The sequence below is a fragment of the Sphaerodactylus townsendi genome, linkage group LG07 (assembly GCF_021028975.2).
Source record: "Sphaerodactylus townsendi isolate TG3544 linkage group LG07, MPM_Stown_v2.3, whole genome shotgun sequence".
In the NCBI taxonomy this organism is placed as follows: domain Eukaryota; kingdom Metazoa; phylum Chordata; class Lepidosauria; order Squamata; family Sphaerodactylidae; genus Sphaerodactylus; species Sphaerodactylus townsendi.
In genome coordinates this window covers 15,886,791-15,904,152 of record NC_059431.1, presented here as the reverse complement: position 1 = coordinate 15,904,152, position 17,362 = coordinate 15,886,791, and the positions used below count along the sequence as shown (strand labels likewise).

The window sequence follows — 17,362 nt, the reverse complement described above, 5'->3', positions numbered from 1 at the left end:
TCGTTTTACTCTCCTTTGAGGCTTTCTGGAAATACTGAAACAAATACTGTATCTACTGTACTTGTTGCAACTATATGTCAACAGAGTATGGCAAGAAATTGTCCTTATCTAATGCTGTAGATTGCTTTCTGTAAGAATCTTCCTACTATACAGCTCTTCCTACTATCAGTTTCCCCTGGAGAAAATGGAAGTTGTGGAAGATGGACACATACGCACACACCCACACACTCTATATACATAGTATGTGTGTGTATATATGCAAAACACCCAGTGGTAGGATCCAAAAATTTTAGGAACATGTTCTCATGGTGGTGGGATTCAAACTGTGGTGTAGCGCCAATGGGGCTGGGCAGGGAACGACGGGGGTGTGGCCGGGCATTCTGGGGGCGGGGCATTCCTGGGCAGGTCTGTGGCAAGGATGCAGCTGCTGCGCCGGTCCTTGGGTGGGAAACGAATGCATGCAGGCGCAGGCTGCCAGGCACGCCGGTGCACCTCCTGCTAGACTGCTCCAAGTTCTGCGTGCTACTGCTGAGAGGAGGGGCGTAACTAAGGCAAAAATCACGTGGCAAAATCACCAATTAGTAACCCCCTCTCGGCACACACAAATAATTAGTAACCTACTCTCAGGAACCTGTGAGAACCTGCTGGATCCCACCTCTGAAAACACCCATATATGTGTGTATGTGTATGTGTATGTGTATGTGTATGTGTGTGTGTGTGTATATATATATATATATACACACACACACACACACACACACACACATATATATATATACATATATACATATATATACACCACACACACACACACACACACACACACACATATATACCACATGTGTGTATATATATATAAACCACACATACACCCACAATATATGTACATGTGTGTATGTAATGTGTGTGTGTGTGTGTGTGTGCATACAGATTACAGATGCTTTCCCTTCCTTTATTTTCCTTGCCAAAAATCCCAGAATAAATCAAAGAAAGAAAACTTTTAAAAAGATGTACATAAAATAAAAACAAAAATATAACAGTCTTCCAGTACTGATAAGAGTTCTAAGGTCTTCAATCCATGTCAGTCTGAAGTGGCAGAAAAAGGGATTTAGTCCAGCATACCTTTAAACCCAGCGAAGTTTTACTCTAGGCGTGTGTGCGCATGCACTTTTGCCGATACACTGATGTGAATGCACATGAATTATACCGGGAATAAAACTTTCCTGGTTTTAAAGGTGCTACCGGAGTTGAAGCTCTTGTCCCACAGGAACAGCAGCAACAGATCTGGACAGAATTGTCTGCAAATGGTTTCCAAACATCGAAGAACAAGGTCGTGAGCCATGGCTGCCTGTGTGCCCTGTCTTCAGATACTGATAAGAATTCTAAGGTCTTCAGTCCACTGGAGTGCCAGAGATGGCCTTTTGTTCTTCCAGGGTTATAACAAAAATCTTTGAGCAGCAGAAAGGCCATGAAAGGTCCATTTTCACTGACCACGGACAGGTGGACTCTAAGACCTTATCCCCCACGTCGCCTTCCCCAACCTCACCCGCCCTGGGGTCTCCCCCCACTCCCCCCAAAGCAGGGCTGTCCCACCCATCCACAGCTGGGCAGTCTGTCCCCCTCCCTGCTTCCCAGGACAGCAGCGTCTAACGGGGGCGGGGCCCTGGGCGGGGCCAGGGGCGGGGCCGGCCAGGTCGGGGCTTGGGAAGAGCCGGGCAGGACTCCGGCGCCCAGAGACGGAGCCACGGAGGTTCCTGAGCGAGGAGCTCGGCGGAGGCGCTGCCTGGATTGGGAGCGATCCCGTTCGCGGTAAGAGGGCAAAGTTAATCCGGATCCTTTTGTCCCCGCGGATGGGGCGTTTGTGGGTCGGGTCCCGTCCGGTTCCAGGTGCTTCCGAGACGGAGGCACCTTCACGTCCTGCTTTGGAGATCTCCTCCTTGGAAATTGTGACGCTCCTGCTTTCTTTCCAAGCTGCTCCGGGATCGCAGCTTCGCTGGGATGGTTTTGAGTGTGTGTTTGGTCAGAAGGGGGGAAAAAAAGAGGGTGGTTCAAAATAAAGGCTGTCGGATGGGGGGAAAGGTTCTGGAAACCTTGAACGCTTACCTGAGCCAGTGACTCAGGTAAATCTTTTGCAAGTCGGGTGGCCAGGTGAGGTGGTGGGGTAAGGTTGCCAGATCCAGGTTGGGAAACTCCTGGCGATTTGGGAGTGAAGTCTGGGAAGGGCTCAGTGGGGTACCGCACCATAGAGTCCACCACTCCAAAGCATCCATTTCTCTAGGAAAACTGATCTCTGTGGTCTGGAGATGAACTGTAATTTCGGGCCATTCCCCAGGTCCTACCTGGAGGCTGGCATCCCTGTTAGCAAGCAACTTCAGGCTGACCAAATCTCCTGCCAGGCCAGTGACCATAAAGTTGTCTTGACGCGCTGGCCCATTTGCAGACCTTAAGTTCTTGGGATTGTGGTGTAGAGGCTTTGGATACGAGTGATGAATCTGGAAAGGATGAATCTCCTCACTCGTAAGACTCTAGATGACCATGCATGAGCTGTTTCTGAGCCTCAGTCAATCTGTCAACGATATGGGCCTAGCACAGCATGGACCTTCCTTGCAGCGTAATGATCTCACCAAGATGATAAATATGAGCTACTTACGAACACCTGAGATATGCTGGGAAAAGGATGATAATAATGAAAAGGAAGTCAAGTGGAAGTTATTATTAGGCGGTTAGCTATGTTGGTATGTGGAAGGGTTTGACATCGCCCGATCTTGGCACATCGCAGAAGCTAAGTTGGGTCGATACTTGGGTGAGAGACCACCAGGGAAGACTTTGCACAGGATAGCAGCGGCAAACCACCTCTGCTTTTCACTTGCCTTGAAAACCCCTTGCTGGGATCACCATGTTGGTGGAGATTTGATGGCACTTTACATGCAGAGCTATGTATGACTGTATGAGAGCCAGCGTGGTGTAGTGGTTAAGAGCAGGTAAATTCTAATCCGGAGAACCAGGTTTGATTCCCCATTCCTCCACCTGAGTGGCAGAGGCTTATCTGGTGAACCAGATGTGCTTCCGCACTCCTACATTCCTGCTGGGTGACCTTGGGCTAGTCACAGTTCTCCGGAACTCTCTCAGCCCCACCTACACCACAAGGTGTCTGTTGTGGGGAGAGGAAGGGAAAGGAGACTGTAAGCCACTTTGAGTCTCCTTACAGGAGAGATAGGTGAGGTATAAATCCAAACTTCTCCTTAGGAGAACAAGGTTCAAGACTAGTAGAAACCAACAAAATTCCCAATCTATGTTTTTGACCGCCATAACACGCTTTGTTCAATACCAGAGAAATTGAAGTATGTTTGAAAATAGCCTTTCTGTCCATCTGGGAGCTCTTCCATCCAATTCTTGCCAGACAGAACTTTGTGTATTTACTCAGCGCAGAGGGAAAAGTACTCTGCAGCTTGTAAGAGGAATTTTACATTTCGTATTATTCTTTATATATTTAAATACTGTAAATGAGGTAGAAGGCTGGCCTTGAACCCACTTGAACGCAGGAAGCTGCCTTGTCCTAAGTCAAACGAATAAAGGTCAGTGTGGTCTATTCAGACTGATAGCAGGCCTTTCACATCACCAATGACTTGGCCCTTTTAATGGGAGATGCTAGGGACTGAGCCGGGGACCTTCTGTGAAAGGAGCAGCAGTGGCGTAGGAGGTTAAGAGCTCGTGTATCTAATCTGGAGGAACCGGGTTTGATTCCCAGCTCTGCCGCCTGAGCTGTGGAGGCTTATCTGGGGAATTCAGATTAGTCTGTGCACTCCCACACACGCCAGCTGGGTGACCTTGGGCTAGTCACAGCTTCTCGGAGCTCTCTCAGCCCCACCTACCTCACAGGGTGTTTGTTGTGAGGGGGGAAGGGCGGCGAGGTATCGTCAGCCCTTTGTGAGTCTCCTGCAGGAGAGAAAGGGGGGATATAAATCCAAACTCCTCCTCCTCCTCCTCCTCCTCCTCCTCTTCTTCTTCTTCTTCTTCTTCTTCTTCTTCTTCTTCTTCTGCATGCCCAGAAGATGCTCTACCACTGAGCCCTAGCCCCTCTCCAAACCCAGATATTTACCTCTGAGAAGGGCTGCTTGAGATTCTTCCCCAAAGCACTCTCTACATAAAATAACCTCTGTCCTAGTCATACGTACAGTTGTAGGCTAAAAAAGTGCTACTTTGCATATACGAATTGGGACTTGTAACATTGTGTGTTGAAGATCAGGCACTATTTCCTCCACTTTAACCATAGGCCAGATGAAGGAATTTCAAGCATCTCAAGTTGTTTGGCTGAAAAGCAGCATAGCTTTTTAAAAACAAATTAACATCCTAAATATAGTGTAAACCTGCAATAACGCTCCTAATCCCCAAATATGTGCTTTCTCCACACTGACCTGTGCTGCCCCCAAATCGCAAAAGTTTTGTGACATGAACCCAGTCAGCTGCTATTAGTTTTCAGCATTCTGCCAGAAGAAGAGTTACGTGCAGTTCAAAAGCTCGCAACTGTTCGCTGGCATGCCGCTTTTTAAGAGTCACATTTGTATGGCGTACCTGGCATAGTGAATTTTGGAGGACTGACCCAGGAACTACAGTGACATCAATATTTCACTGACGGTTATATGATCAATTCAATTCAAAAACCTTTATTAGGCATCAAGAGAAAATACAGATAAAACTGTGCAGTAGTATGATCCAGAGTTTAACGGGGTAAAACAACTGCTCATAGTTCATACAGTACAAACTTCAAGAAAATAAGTGAATAAAAGGAGAGCCAGAGACTTATTTCACAATATCGAAAGGCGAACTCCGCCACCTTCATTTCTAACTGCCTGCCTGGATCCCTACTGTTCGCGCAGGCGGCGTCAATTTGGAATATGGAGGGCATAAGTAAGTCGGTGTTGAAAAAAACAAACTAGGGCCGTTTCCGCACGTCTATTAACGCATCGCCCAGGGGGCGTTTAAAACGCCGCCCCCCAGGTCATTGCTCGCGATAGCTATGGCACCGCTGCTGCAACGCAGCAGCAGCTTAATCTGACTCCGCTTCCCTCCCCCCAGGGCTGCCTCAGGTCGCCTTCTGCAAAACAACAACCCTTTAAAGGGTTGCTGTTGGGGAAGACGCTGTCTTCGTTCTCGGCCATACTCACGGTGTCCTCGTCGTTGCCTGTTCGTTAAGAGTCTCTGCCCCGCCCACACTGCCCTCCCACCTGTATCGGAGGCAGCTGGCTACAGGTTCCAGCATGCACGGTTTGCGACACCGTGGAGGGCTGGGATAGAAGAGGGTTCCGGCGGAGCCGGGGCTTCGCCATCTGCTGCTCACAATTTGCTCGCAGACGCTTGCGCAGGCGAATAGTGCCTCACGCCTGTGAACTTTAAGCGGGCGCATGAACACTGAGGCCGCAAGTGAAACGCTCAGGTCTGAGATCTATAATTCTATGACTTAATAGAACATGTCCCAATGACTCTCAGAGGTTGGAGCAATACGGATATGTAGGGCTTTCAGTTATAATGATCAAAATTGCAAAAAGAAAGAAATTAACTGATAAGAAAAGAAAGTCAAGGTTGAGAAAATGGGCTGGCCTAATTTTTTTAATGCTTTTCTACCAGATTCTGAATCATTGCAGGAAATACAGATATATTTATATTTCATATGTTTTTATTTAAGCATTTTGCTTCGGGTTGCTTTTCTTCCTGGATTTATGTGAAATTGCTTACAAAATGGAAGTGGAAGGGATCCCAAACGCCACTAACAGCCCATTTCCTTGTTCATTCCTGTTAACTAGATCACTGTTGAGTTTTTTATTACACCAATTACAAATTCCAGTTTTCTCTTGTTTTTCTTCTTCTTTTTTTGTCCTGGAATGGATATATATTGTCCTATATATAATTTTATTGAGATGACTCATCACACTGAAGTTTAGTGGCCATGTTTCAAATAGGGCAGGTCAAAAAAAGAGATCCTTTTGGAGGAGAGGCCATTGATTTTGTGACATTACCTTTCACTAGATAATGTAAACTATTTTGGGTTTCTGTGTATTGGTATTTGTGGTTGCATCTTCGGAGGATCTGATAGTAGGAATGGAAAGCAAGTGGAGTATATATACTGTATCAGATCCTACTATCAGATCCTCTGAAGATGCCAGCCCCTAGATGGAGAAATTCAGGAGAGAATGGCTAGAATATCGGCCACATACAGCCCGAAACCACATAGCACTTCCAGTGATTCCGCCATGAAAGCTCTTCTAACAATACATTGAACTATTTTTTCTTCAAATGGGGAACTCCAACATGTCCTACTTCCATTTTATCTTCACACACTCTTGTAAGGTAGGTTAATGTGTGTGACTGGACCAAGGTCACCCAGCAAGCTACCACGGCATAATCATGCAGTTATTTGATTGTATAAATGCTAGTCATTTCAGTCAGTTATTTGATTGCATAAATGTGCATGTAAATATAGCTTGCATATAGTAAGGCAGATATATTCCTGTCTCCTGCAGAGAATTCCGCCCTATTGACCCTGACTATGGCCCATTACGCACTGATGTATTCCCTGATTGAAGCAGTCTTTTGCTTTGGATCAGATTTCTAATTACGCAACAGATTTGATACATGATCTGGGTTAGCGTTTCCCTTATGCAACTGCTGTGAAGTGACTGCGCTTTTCTAAGGGGAAGCTCTGCATTTTCCAGGTGGGGAAAATCTGACCTTTTTTTTCACTTCCCAGGGAAGGCGAAGTAAATGTATGCACAATGCCTAATTCGGGTTTTTTCTCCCAAACTTGTGTCATCCCACCCTTCTCCCACTTTTCCAGCCAACCCTCTCCTCATCCCCCCCAACCTCCATTTTCATTATGCTCTCTGATTTTATCTTATTATTGTTCTTTTATTTTGTAATACATGAATGCATCAGTGTATTAATAACGTGAAAAATGTAACAAATATCTATGAACTACAACTGTAAGGCCCCTTCCGCACAGGCAGAATAATTACTTTCAATCCACTTTCAAGGCACTTTGAAGCTGGATTTCACTGTGCAATAGCAGCTTTTAAATCCACTTCCAAACTATTGTGAAAGGGATTGAATGTGCATTATTCTGCATGTGCGGAAGGGACCTTAGACCTTCGTTTGTCTGGGGATCCATGCTGCCCACCATACCATTGCCAACTTGGGGGGAGAGAATCCCACCAATACCAACCCCTTTTCAACTATGACTATACAAATAATTATTTTGTGAAATCTGCTTTGATTGGGAGTTCGAAATCTGCTTCGATTGGGAGCCCCACCTCACCTCTACCCATACCGTTTTATACCGGGTTCACCACTGCGGGAGGACCCTGTAGTAAAGTACGTTGGTATAGTCCGGCCTCCAAAGGGGAAGTCTATCTCCTGCCTTTATTATGCATAATAATTTCTGAGGACTACTTTGGGAATAAACTTTCTATGGTCTTTGGTACAATTCCTTACGCCTGTTAGGTGTTTCCTTTAGGATGTAATACTGGTGTCTTACTGCATCCATGCGTGCGGGCTGGATTGGATGTCACATGTTTTAAAAAATGAGAAGAATGGGCGACCGAGCACCATGCAGAGGTTTATGTATGCAAATCCTGCCCTATTCTTTTAATACTCCTTCTGTTTCCTAAAATATCTGGCGGTCCCGCCGAATATCTCTTTAGAACTGGCCAACAAATACTAGTACCGTTCAGTAGAGTTGCAGAATAATTTTTTGAATGCTCGGCAGTTCAGGGTGCAAATGGCTATTTGCAAAAACCTTGGCTATAATCTTGACAGTATTTACCCAGCACAGTCCTGTGGTAATCAAATGTCATATTCAGATGGAGAAATTTTACAGCCTCGTGGAAAGTCCACATGCAGGTCACTGTTTGCTTAGAATGTCAGTGCGCTGAACAAACACCAGCCTCAGTATAACAGAGGTAGTAAATCTGTCTGGGCTGTCTCACTTTGTGAATGCAGGCATCATCACCTGATTAAATGCTTCCATTAACAAATATTCCTGTTAATTTAGAAAATAAAATGCCGGATCAAGTGTGTCTCCATATCTAGCTTCCTGTGCGCAGTGATTTTTTTTTTAAAAATAGAGCTGTCGGCTTCAATGGTCGATCATTGAGAGGTTGTAGTTTGCGGGAGTTGTATGGCTTTCATAATTTAGTATTCTCCTGATGCTCTCGTATCTGTATTGGCATCTTTCAGATGATTCTGAAGATGCCAGTTGAACTACATTTGCATAAACGTCAGAGAGAATGCTGCTAGAACACGGCCATACAGCCCGCAAACCACACAGCACCCCAAAAATAGAGTTCCTCCTGTCAGCCTTCTTTGTCCACCAAAACGGTCACTGGTTCTTTTCTTTCCTGGAAACAGTATGAAACCAAGACCAATAGAGCACTACACAGGGCAAGAAAACTCACGGACAACCAGTTCTGATTTCAACCAGTCATTGATTAAATACAGAGGGAACTTATCTATTCATACCTTTGCTCCACCAAATCCACCCACATACTCACTCACCTCAATCCCTTCACTGAATTGATCAAGGTTAGTAAGGGATGGCTAACCTGGGACACAGTCCTCGGAAAACCCCTTCTTCTTATACTCTCTTAGCTCTTGTTTAGATATGACTTATTCTCAAATGATTGTTGTACAAGATGTTTTCCTTCAGTTATCACTGCCAGCCTCCTTTCACTTATCTGCTGTGCAGCTTGTTCATTCACAAAGTTCTTTTGCTCAGTTGTCCATATCAGATCCTTTACTGCCAAACTGCATGATTTTGCTTTTCCCTGGGTTATCTCGCTCAGCTTGTCAGGACCATCAAGCAGCTGTGAAGGATGGGGTAAAACCCCTAGTAGCAGAATAGCGCCACTCTTGTGAACTCCAGTAGGAACTCTCACACACAGCTATTCGGCTTCACAGAAGCGGTCCAACTTTTATTGTTCACAAATATTGGTTGCACAGACAAAGTGCTTCGCCAAGTAGTACGAAGACAAATGCCTCCACAGACTTCCGTACCTGCAGCCTTATATGTGGTATACTAACCAACCACAGTCTCTTCCCAGTTAGTGCCAGAATATGTCTAGCATCTGTTTAACAGTGCTGTGACAGCAATGTGGTCCTCCACTTGCAATTTTTTTTGTACATTTCTTTGTTGTACATTTCTTTAATTGCATTTCAAACAAGACAAAAGTAAACCTGTCGCTTTTTACAAATTTGCAAATAATAATAATAATAATAATAATAATAATAATAATAATAATAATAATAATTAATAAATGAAAGCAGTTTAGTCCACTACTCCATATAACACATACAAACTTTAATATCTAATACATAGATTTGTCTACTCCTGTAATCATTAAACCCCCCCTCTAATCCTCCTTCTCCCCTTCTCTTCCCTCTCTCTGACTTCCCCTCTATAATTAAATCTATTAGTTACATATCGAAATAATGTCTTATTTAATCATTACTAAAAAAGAACACACAGTAATTTTACTTTGTCCCTTATTTCTTCCTTCGACCCTTTCAGCAAATATACCTTGCCTAATATTTTCTATCTCTTTCTTTGTTGTACATTTCTTAATAATCTAAGCAATACAAGAATCCAAACAACTATGATAACTAATGCTTTGATTATGTGTCTTGCATTGTAGGTTAAATTCTGTGGTCTTCTTATGTCTTTCCTAACCTCTATGCGATTCTGATATCATAGTTCAATCAGACCATAACACTGGATTGACACTGATAACACAAAGGCATCCTATCCCAGTGTCTTGTACAAAGCTATCATTCTCCATTTTTTGTAGTCGACAAATTCCATTCTCTAGTTCCAAACCACAAGGTTCCATTTGTTTAACAATTTGGGGACATATATAACCAGCATCCTATAATCCACATCAGTTTATATCAATAGTACTGGTAGCTGCATAGTATTTTGTATTATTGCGCCACATTTTATTGGTAAAGAAATATGGCCTCTAAAACACATCATTTTTCTCTATAGGGGTCGGTGTTACACTGCAAATTCTTGCCTTCTTAGTTTTATGCTTAATACTTTTTTCTATTAACAATATTTCTATATACCACAATTCTCCTTTAATATTATATTCAATCAACTTCTACCATCCCGTGTAGTGAGTTGAAACAATAGATTGTACATTTCCTAACTGGACAAACATATTAGCTTGATTTCCCATTAATGCAATTTTCAATTTTTCTTCCAAATTAATAGCTACTTACTGCATTGCTAGACAACTTAAAGCTTCTCCTATTATTTTATAGATATATTCTGTAACTTAGGCTGACCAGCCGTCCCGCTTTTGGCAGGACAATCCTGCCTTCGCACAATTTGTCCCGCAGATCCTGCGGGTTCCTCCTTGTGCATTGTCCTGAGTTTTTGAGGCTACTGCACTGCCTTTCTGGGGCAGGCAGCGTAGCTCCTACGCTGCGGCCGTGAGGAGCATCGCTCTTCTGGGCGCCGCTTTCCTCACCAGTCACAGGAATGGTGCCTAGGCACATAAGCCTGCGCCATGTGCGCATGATGTGGCCCTGCGGGAGAATGCTTGCATGGTTGCATGTGCTGCTGCACTTACATGCCACGCAGGGAGCACACTGCCTCTGGGCTTGCCATTTTCAGGAAGGCAGTGTGTCTCCCAAGGGCTACAGATAAAAAAGCATGCAGTCAGCCTACCCCCGTCCCGGGTTTACAAGGTGACCATCTGGTCACCTTACTGTAACTGTACTATTGCATACAATGGTCCACTAACTTCCCTTCCAATCCCAACATAGCTCCCACCACATACACACAACATCCATTTTCAAAATCATTAGCTGTCGCTTCTAAGGCCCTCCACTGTAGTTGTCCCAAAGCCGAACGCCTATTGACCCATTTCTCTACATCCCAACCACTTGCAACAACAACTCCAGCAAATCTCATCCTGTTCCTCTCCAGGTATCAATGCCCTCCACACAGTGGTGGGATTCAAATAATTTAACAACTGGTTGTTTACAAGCATATTTTAATGACCGGTTCTGCCGATGTGGTGTGAACCCGCTGAATCCCACCACTGCCTCCACACTACCTCCATACAGACGTCAACATTCCCATGACATTTCTCGTTTCATGCACTGATATTCAAAGCACCCGTGTTCAATGTCAATCCCCATTTGTGAAACCCTGGTCCAACAATAACGTTTCTGTTCTCATGCCAGGATCCAACAATGTTGGGAGTATGTCTGTCAATACCTTGTTTGGTTACACCAGCGATCTGAAACTCACATATTCCAGCCCCACATGATCTTGAACCTATACACTTTCCATCAACTGTATCATGAACCACCCCTGCCACCACTGCAAACTGTAGACGGCCTTGATTTAAACACGAACATTGAATGTCACAATGTTCGTTGCAATTTTGCGTTGCTATATTTTCCACTTCTAACCATTCTTCTTTTGTTTCATTGATATTGGGAACACAGTAGGTTTCATATTTTAATTCTTTAATCAAAGGCGTTCTTGTTAAAGCTGAACTCCCCTTATCTATCACAACAGGAAACTTCTTATACCTCAAACTAGACTGTCTTCTTTTATAAAGAACAGGCTTAACTGATCCCACCACTAAACCACTGTAGTACTATAAAACATTCTTCGTTGTTGATGTATTCATGCACCCTATTTTTTATTTTAAAGGGTGTTCATTGATAGTGTATTTATGCTCCCAATCTTGTACAGTACTATAAGAAAGGGGAGAACTGGCAGACAGATACAGGTGATAGAAAGCAATCCTGGCTGCCACCACAACCTGCTTTTCAACCACCCAGGCTAGATCCATTCTGTTCTCCTCAATATCAAAAGATACTCAGCATTCCTCAAGAACACTGTATTGTGACAATAGATGATTCACTGTCCCAGACAACCAAGACAGTGATATTAATGCCTTTCAAAGAACACAGAAGATCCATCTATGATGGCTCATAGCACTCATTTGGTAGACCAGGACACGAAAGATTGATTGTGATAACCAGTGTGTGTGTCCTTATAGTGACATCTTAGGACAGTGGTGGCAAGGGTGCCAGAGGTGGCACTCAGAGCCCTCTCTGTGGGCACGTGCGCAGAGTTCGTCATATGAAAATAGTGTAATTATTTCAGGGAGACTATTAGCATTAAACCTAAGACCTAGTTTTGGGGAAGCAGTGTGGGTAACCCTGTTAAGCGCTGTTAAACCCCACTGATTTTCATGGGAAGAACGAAAGTGTGATCCTTTACCTGGGAGTAAGCTCAGTTGCTGGCAATGGGGTTTGCTTCTGAGTAAACCTTCCTAGGTTCGTGATTCACCTGTTTGAAGCGTTGCACAGCTGCTTCAAAGCAAAGCCACTGACTACCACCGAGCTTCCTCCTGAGTAATGCGCTCCTTGGAGCCAACCGTTTTTAAAATACTATGTTGGCACTTTGCGATAAATAAGTGGGTTTTGGGTTGCAATTTGGGCACTTGGTCTCGAAAAGGTTCACCATCACTGTTTTAGGATGACTCAAGAAACTGTAAGCTGAAGTATCTCAAGAACTTAATTTCCACTTGGAATGCTAATAAATCTAAGCTCTTAGACTCTTAAGACAGTAATGATGCTGTCATCTTCTTTTTCTGGGAGACTGACTTACCCTCTGACATAGTATCCCAAATTCCACAAGAATGTTAAATCTACTTGAGTAGTATAATGGAATATCAATGCGATGGCCATTGGCATTAAAATGGAAATACATCAGTTGGGGAAAAATTATCCTATCAATGGATATTAGCCAGGATCGTTAACTGGAACCTCAATTTTCAGAGGCAGTAGTCAATTTTTAGATTGCTTGAAGGCAGTGGTGGGATTCAAATAATTGAACAACCGGTTCCGGTGGTGGATTCAAATAATTTAACAACTGGTTGTTTACAAGCACCATTTTAACAACCGGTTCTGCCAAAGTGGTGCGAACCTGCGGAATCCCACCACTGCTTGAAGGTATCTAGCTGACCCTGTTGCAAACAGAATGGTGGCGGGTTTGATTCCCTTCTCTTCCGCATGAAGCCTGCTGGATGACTTTGGGCCAGTCACAGGAATCAGAGAACGTTCTCAGCCGACACAGAGGCAGGCAATGGCAAACCACCTCTGAACATCTCTTGCCTGATCTAACCCTTGTTAGTTTTTGTCACTCAGATGTTCAATTAAATTAGTGTTTGTTTGGCATGCTGAAAGAAGAAAAGGCAGAGGTGGGATCCAGCCGGTTCTCACAGGTTCCCGAGAGTAGGTTACTAATTATTTGTGTGTGCCGAGAGGGGGTTACTAATTGGTGATTTTGCCACGTGATTTTTGCCTTAGTTACGTAGCCCTCCCTCTCCAGCAGTAGTCGCGCCAGAACTTGAAACAGCAGTCCTAGCAGGAGGTGCACTGCCAGATGCGCCTGTGTGCATTGCGTTTCCCTCGCCTAAGGACGAGGCGCAGAAAGCGGCTGCTGTCCTTGCCACAGTCCCCGCTTCCAGGAATGCCCCGCCCCGGGAATGCCCACTCACGCCCCCCATCGAGTGGCTCCCGCAAATTTCCAGCCCCATTGGCGCTACGCCACAGTTTGAATCCCACCACCATGGGAACCTGTTACTAAAATTTTTGGATCCCACCACTGAGAAAAGGGATGTGCTGTGTGTATCCTTCCTAAACACATGTATTTACAGAGTACTCTCAGATGACAAAAATCTCCATTGTCTGTTTTGCTGGCTGTGATTCTGTGTGTCGCACAGGAATTTAGTGATGAGCAGAGATATGTGGAGTTGTGACTCTGCTTTGTGCTCTTTGCTACTATGCCGTCACAAACGTAGTACACAGATGTTTTCAAGTGTTCCTCTGCCTTCATAACTGGCTTATGAAAAAGAATACCGAAATGCACAAATTGTCAAGTTCTGTGTCAAGGGTTAGAGGCTGTATTTAAATAGCAGTTTTGTGGATATTCTGGTTACCTATAAACCCAGAGGGGTGACCTGCCTTTACTTCCTCTATTATTACATCTCATTTTACACTTTAAATATTAACTAAAGTATTGATGGAATCCTGTAGAATATGGAAAGGGTTTTTTTGTTTGTGTGTGTGTTTGTCTGTTTTAAAGCTGTACTATATATATAGGCCTGAGACGAATGACTCAAACACTGGATGTCACCGTTGTACCATAAATGCATTGTTGGGATCAATTTTGTCTGTGAGGAAGGATTTCTCTTCTGTTCTAAAACTGCCAGTAGTTCATTTCACTGGGAAAGATGATTTTTCTCTGCCTTGCAGGCAGAAAATATGCCCCCCCCCCCATGTCTCCCCATCAGAGACTCAAATATTGCTACTTGGGTAGGGAGAGTTCACTTATCAGGATTTCCCACTAGTCACACTGCCTCCTTCATATTGCCAGAAACCAAACCTAAGTCTCCAGAGGGAGTGGGTATTTATGAATCTGGCCATTGCTGCGTAAAGCAGGGGTTGTGGGGATCTTATTTTCAACCTGACTGGAGCACGCTGGGGAGGGAAGATAACCCTGCTTCCACTCCCTAACATGTCTTATTACATCTTGCTGTTTGAGGCATATATTCTCCCAGTCAGTCTCCCGGGTGAATGTTTGGGAAGCTAGATGCAAAGAACCAGAGTGCCCAAATAAACTCAAAATCACACACATTGCACTCTGGCTGTGTCCAGTCTTATATATTGATCTTACATATAATTAAACACTTCTATTTGTATTTACATTTCCATATTTCTGTAACAAAGTTCTTAAAGATACAGCATAAGGCTTCCAACTCTTGTAACTAAACATAAATAATCACTTAGTCCATTGTGATTATTTATGTGATTATTTATGTTTAGTTACAAGAGTTGGAAGCCTTATGCTGTTAAGAACTTTGTTAGAGAAATACGGAAATGTAAATACAAATAGAAGTGTTAAGTTGTTTAATTATATGTAAGATCAATATATAAGACTGGACACAGCCAGAGTGCAACGTGTGCGATTTTGAGTTTATTTGGGTTAACTTTGACATTGCACTCTTAAAGATAGTGAAGAACCAGAGTGCACCAAAAGTCAGGCTCAGAAGGGGGCAGAGTTTAGAGAATACAAATAATACAACTCCCTCTACTTGAGGATCCAGGGAAAGGAGGAGCAGCAGCAGAAGGCTGTTGCTTTCACATTCTGCATGTGAGCTCCCAAAGGCACCTGGTGGGCCACTGCGAGTAGCAGAGTGCTGGACTAGATGGACTCTGGTCTGATCCAGCAGACTAGTTCTTATGTTCTTATGTTCTTAAAGAAGAAAAAGAAGAGTTTTGGATTTATACCGGCCCAAGGGTCAGCCAGCAGGAACGTAGAAGTGGGGAAACAAATTTAATTCACCACACAAGACTCTGCCACTCATGTGGAGGGGTGGGGAATCAAACCCGGTTCTCCAGATTAGAGTCCATCGCTCTTAAACACTGCGCCACACTGTAAAAGCACCCTGTCAGGCTGGCAAGTGAAAATTTCACTTTCAGATTTGGAATGCTTTTATATATTTCCTAGGATTCCTCGAATAAGGAGTAAATCCCTTGCGTCTTTCGTCCCAAAAGGGAAGAGTTAGTATGCTGGACCGAAACCACAGGTGTTTTTATAGAACAGAGCCACTTTGAGAGTTTGGCAGAAATAGTTGGCAGAAATAGTAGAGCAGCAGTGGCATAGGAGGTTAAGAGCTCATGTATCTAATCTGGAGGAACCGGGTTTGATTCCCAGCTCTGCCGCTTGAGTTGTGGAGGCTTATCTGGGGAATTCAGATTAGCCTGTACACTCCCACACACGCCAGCTGGGTGGCCTTGGGCTAGTCACAGCTTCTCGGAGCTCTCTCAGCCCCACCAACCTCACAGGATGTTTGTTGTGAGGGGGGAAGGGCAAGGAGATTGTAAGCCCCTTTGAGTCTCCTGCAGGAGAGAAAGGGGGGATATAAATCCAAACTTCTTCTTCTTCTTCTTCTTCTTCTTCTTCTTCTTCTTCTTCTTCTTCTTCTTCTTCTTCTTCTTCTTCTTCTTCTTCTTCTTCTTCTTCTTCTTCTTCTTCTTCTTCTTCTTCTTCTTCTTCTTCTTCTTCTTCATTTTATATTAACAACAACAACAACAACAATAATATTAACATGATGTTATTTAATATGTTTCTGTCCACCTTCTTTCATCATGACTGGTTTCTCCTAGCATTTGACCGTCAAGAGGTGAGGGTGATTCATTGGTTGGACTTTGAATTTCTGCCACGTGGAGGAATATCGAATCAATACTTTTCTTCTTTCCACGCAGAACGCCCCAAAGCCCTGATCATGACTACTACTCTAGTGCTGACGCCGCACGTTTTAAAAGACAACCAAGGCGCAGGGGGGAATTATCTCCTGTATGGATCCAGTGCTTCTGAGCTGAATGAAGAAACTGAATATATAAAACAGGTATGATGTGAACATATTTTAACTGATTAAAACATTTTACCTCACAGTTTTGCATGATCCAGAGTGGCTCAAAGTGGAAACATTCTGAGCCTCTGGTGGCGAGATATTGTGGATTGAGCATTGGAATGAATGGGGAGATCTGCGCAAGAGCCACAGCTGTGGCCCGGTCGTGCCCCGCCCCCCACGAAGAGGCTTCCCGGCTTGAAAAGTAAAAGAACCTCTCTACTGCCAAGAAGCAACTATGAGGCTCAATTAGGGTGGCATAAGTCTGGAAAACTCTGTGAGCCAGGGCTTATTTCACTATTACCCTTTTGTTCATCTTTTAACTTGCTCCTAGATTCTTGTGTTATTTTTTTCTGCTGTCGGTAAAGCTCCCTATACAGCGGTGGGGTTCAAATAATTTAACAACTGGTTGTTCACAAGCACCGTTTTAACAACTGGTTCTGCCGAAGTGGTGCGAACCCTCTGAATCCCACCACTGTCTCTATATGACATTACTTTTAAGTTTTCAGGCATGCTACATGTGCGTAAACTTTGCTTTACCACAGCTTTTAAATATCAAAATCTAATTGATTGTTTGTTTTCTTCCAACAGATAAGAGCAACTCTAGCTAAAGTTCAGCCTCTGCTGTGTAAAAACTATGGGGTTTCAAGTGGCACACTGAATTCAAAGGTAGGGGTGGCTTCTAGTAGTGGAAAAAATGTTATAATTTCCGAGTTGGATGTGTCTTGCTTACTGTGCTGAGATATAAAGATAAAGAAATGTGGCGTATACCCAGTGATGGAATTCAAATAATTTAGCAACCAGAATTCCAGTCCGTACCTGGAGGTTGGCAACCCTAATGCTGAGCCAGAATATCGTGGCTAATTTCC

The 17,362-nt window shown here is 43.9% G+C and overlaps 1 protein-coding gene across 1 annotated transcript in view; it reads left to right on the top strand.

Moving 5' to 3' along the window:
- The first annotated feature begins 1,692 nt into the window (after positions 1-1,692).
- CCDC68 (coiled-coil domain containing 68) overlaps positions 1,693-17,362 on the top strand; it is a 39,464-nt gene continuing 23,794 nt past the window's right edge. The window contains exons 1-3 of the mRNA XM_048504118.1: positions 1,693-1,809; positions 16,348-16,490; positions 17,085-17,162. Coding sequence (XP_048360075.1) covers positions 16,368-16,490; positions 17,085-17,162 — 201 coding nt within the window. The 5' untranslated portion in view covers positions 1,693-1,809; positions 16,348-16,367. The remainder of the gene's footprint in view (positions 1,810-16,347; positions 16,491-17,084; positions 17,163-17,362) is intronic.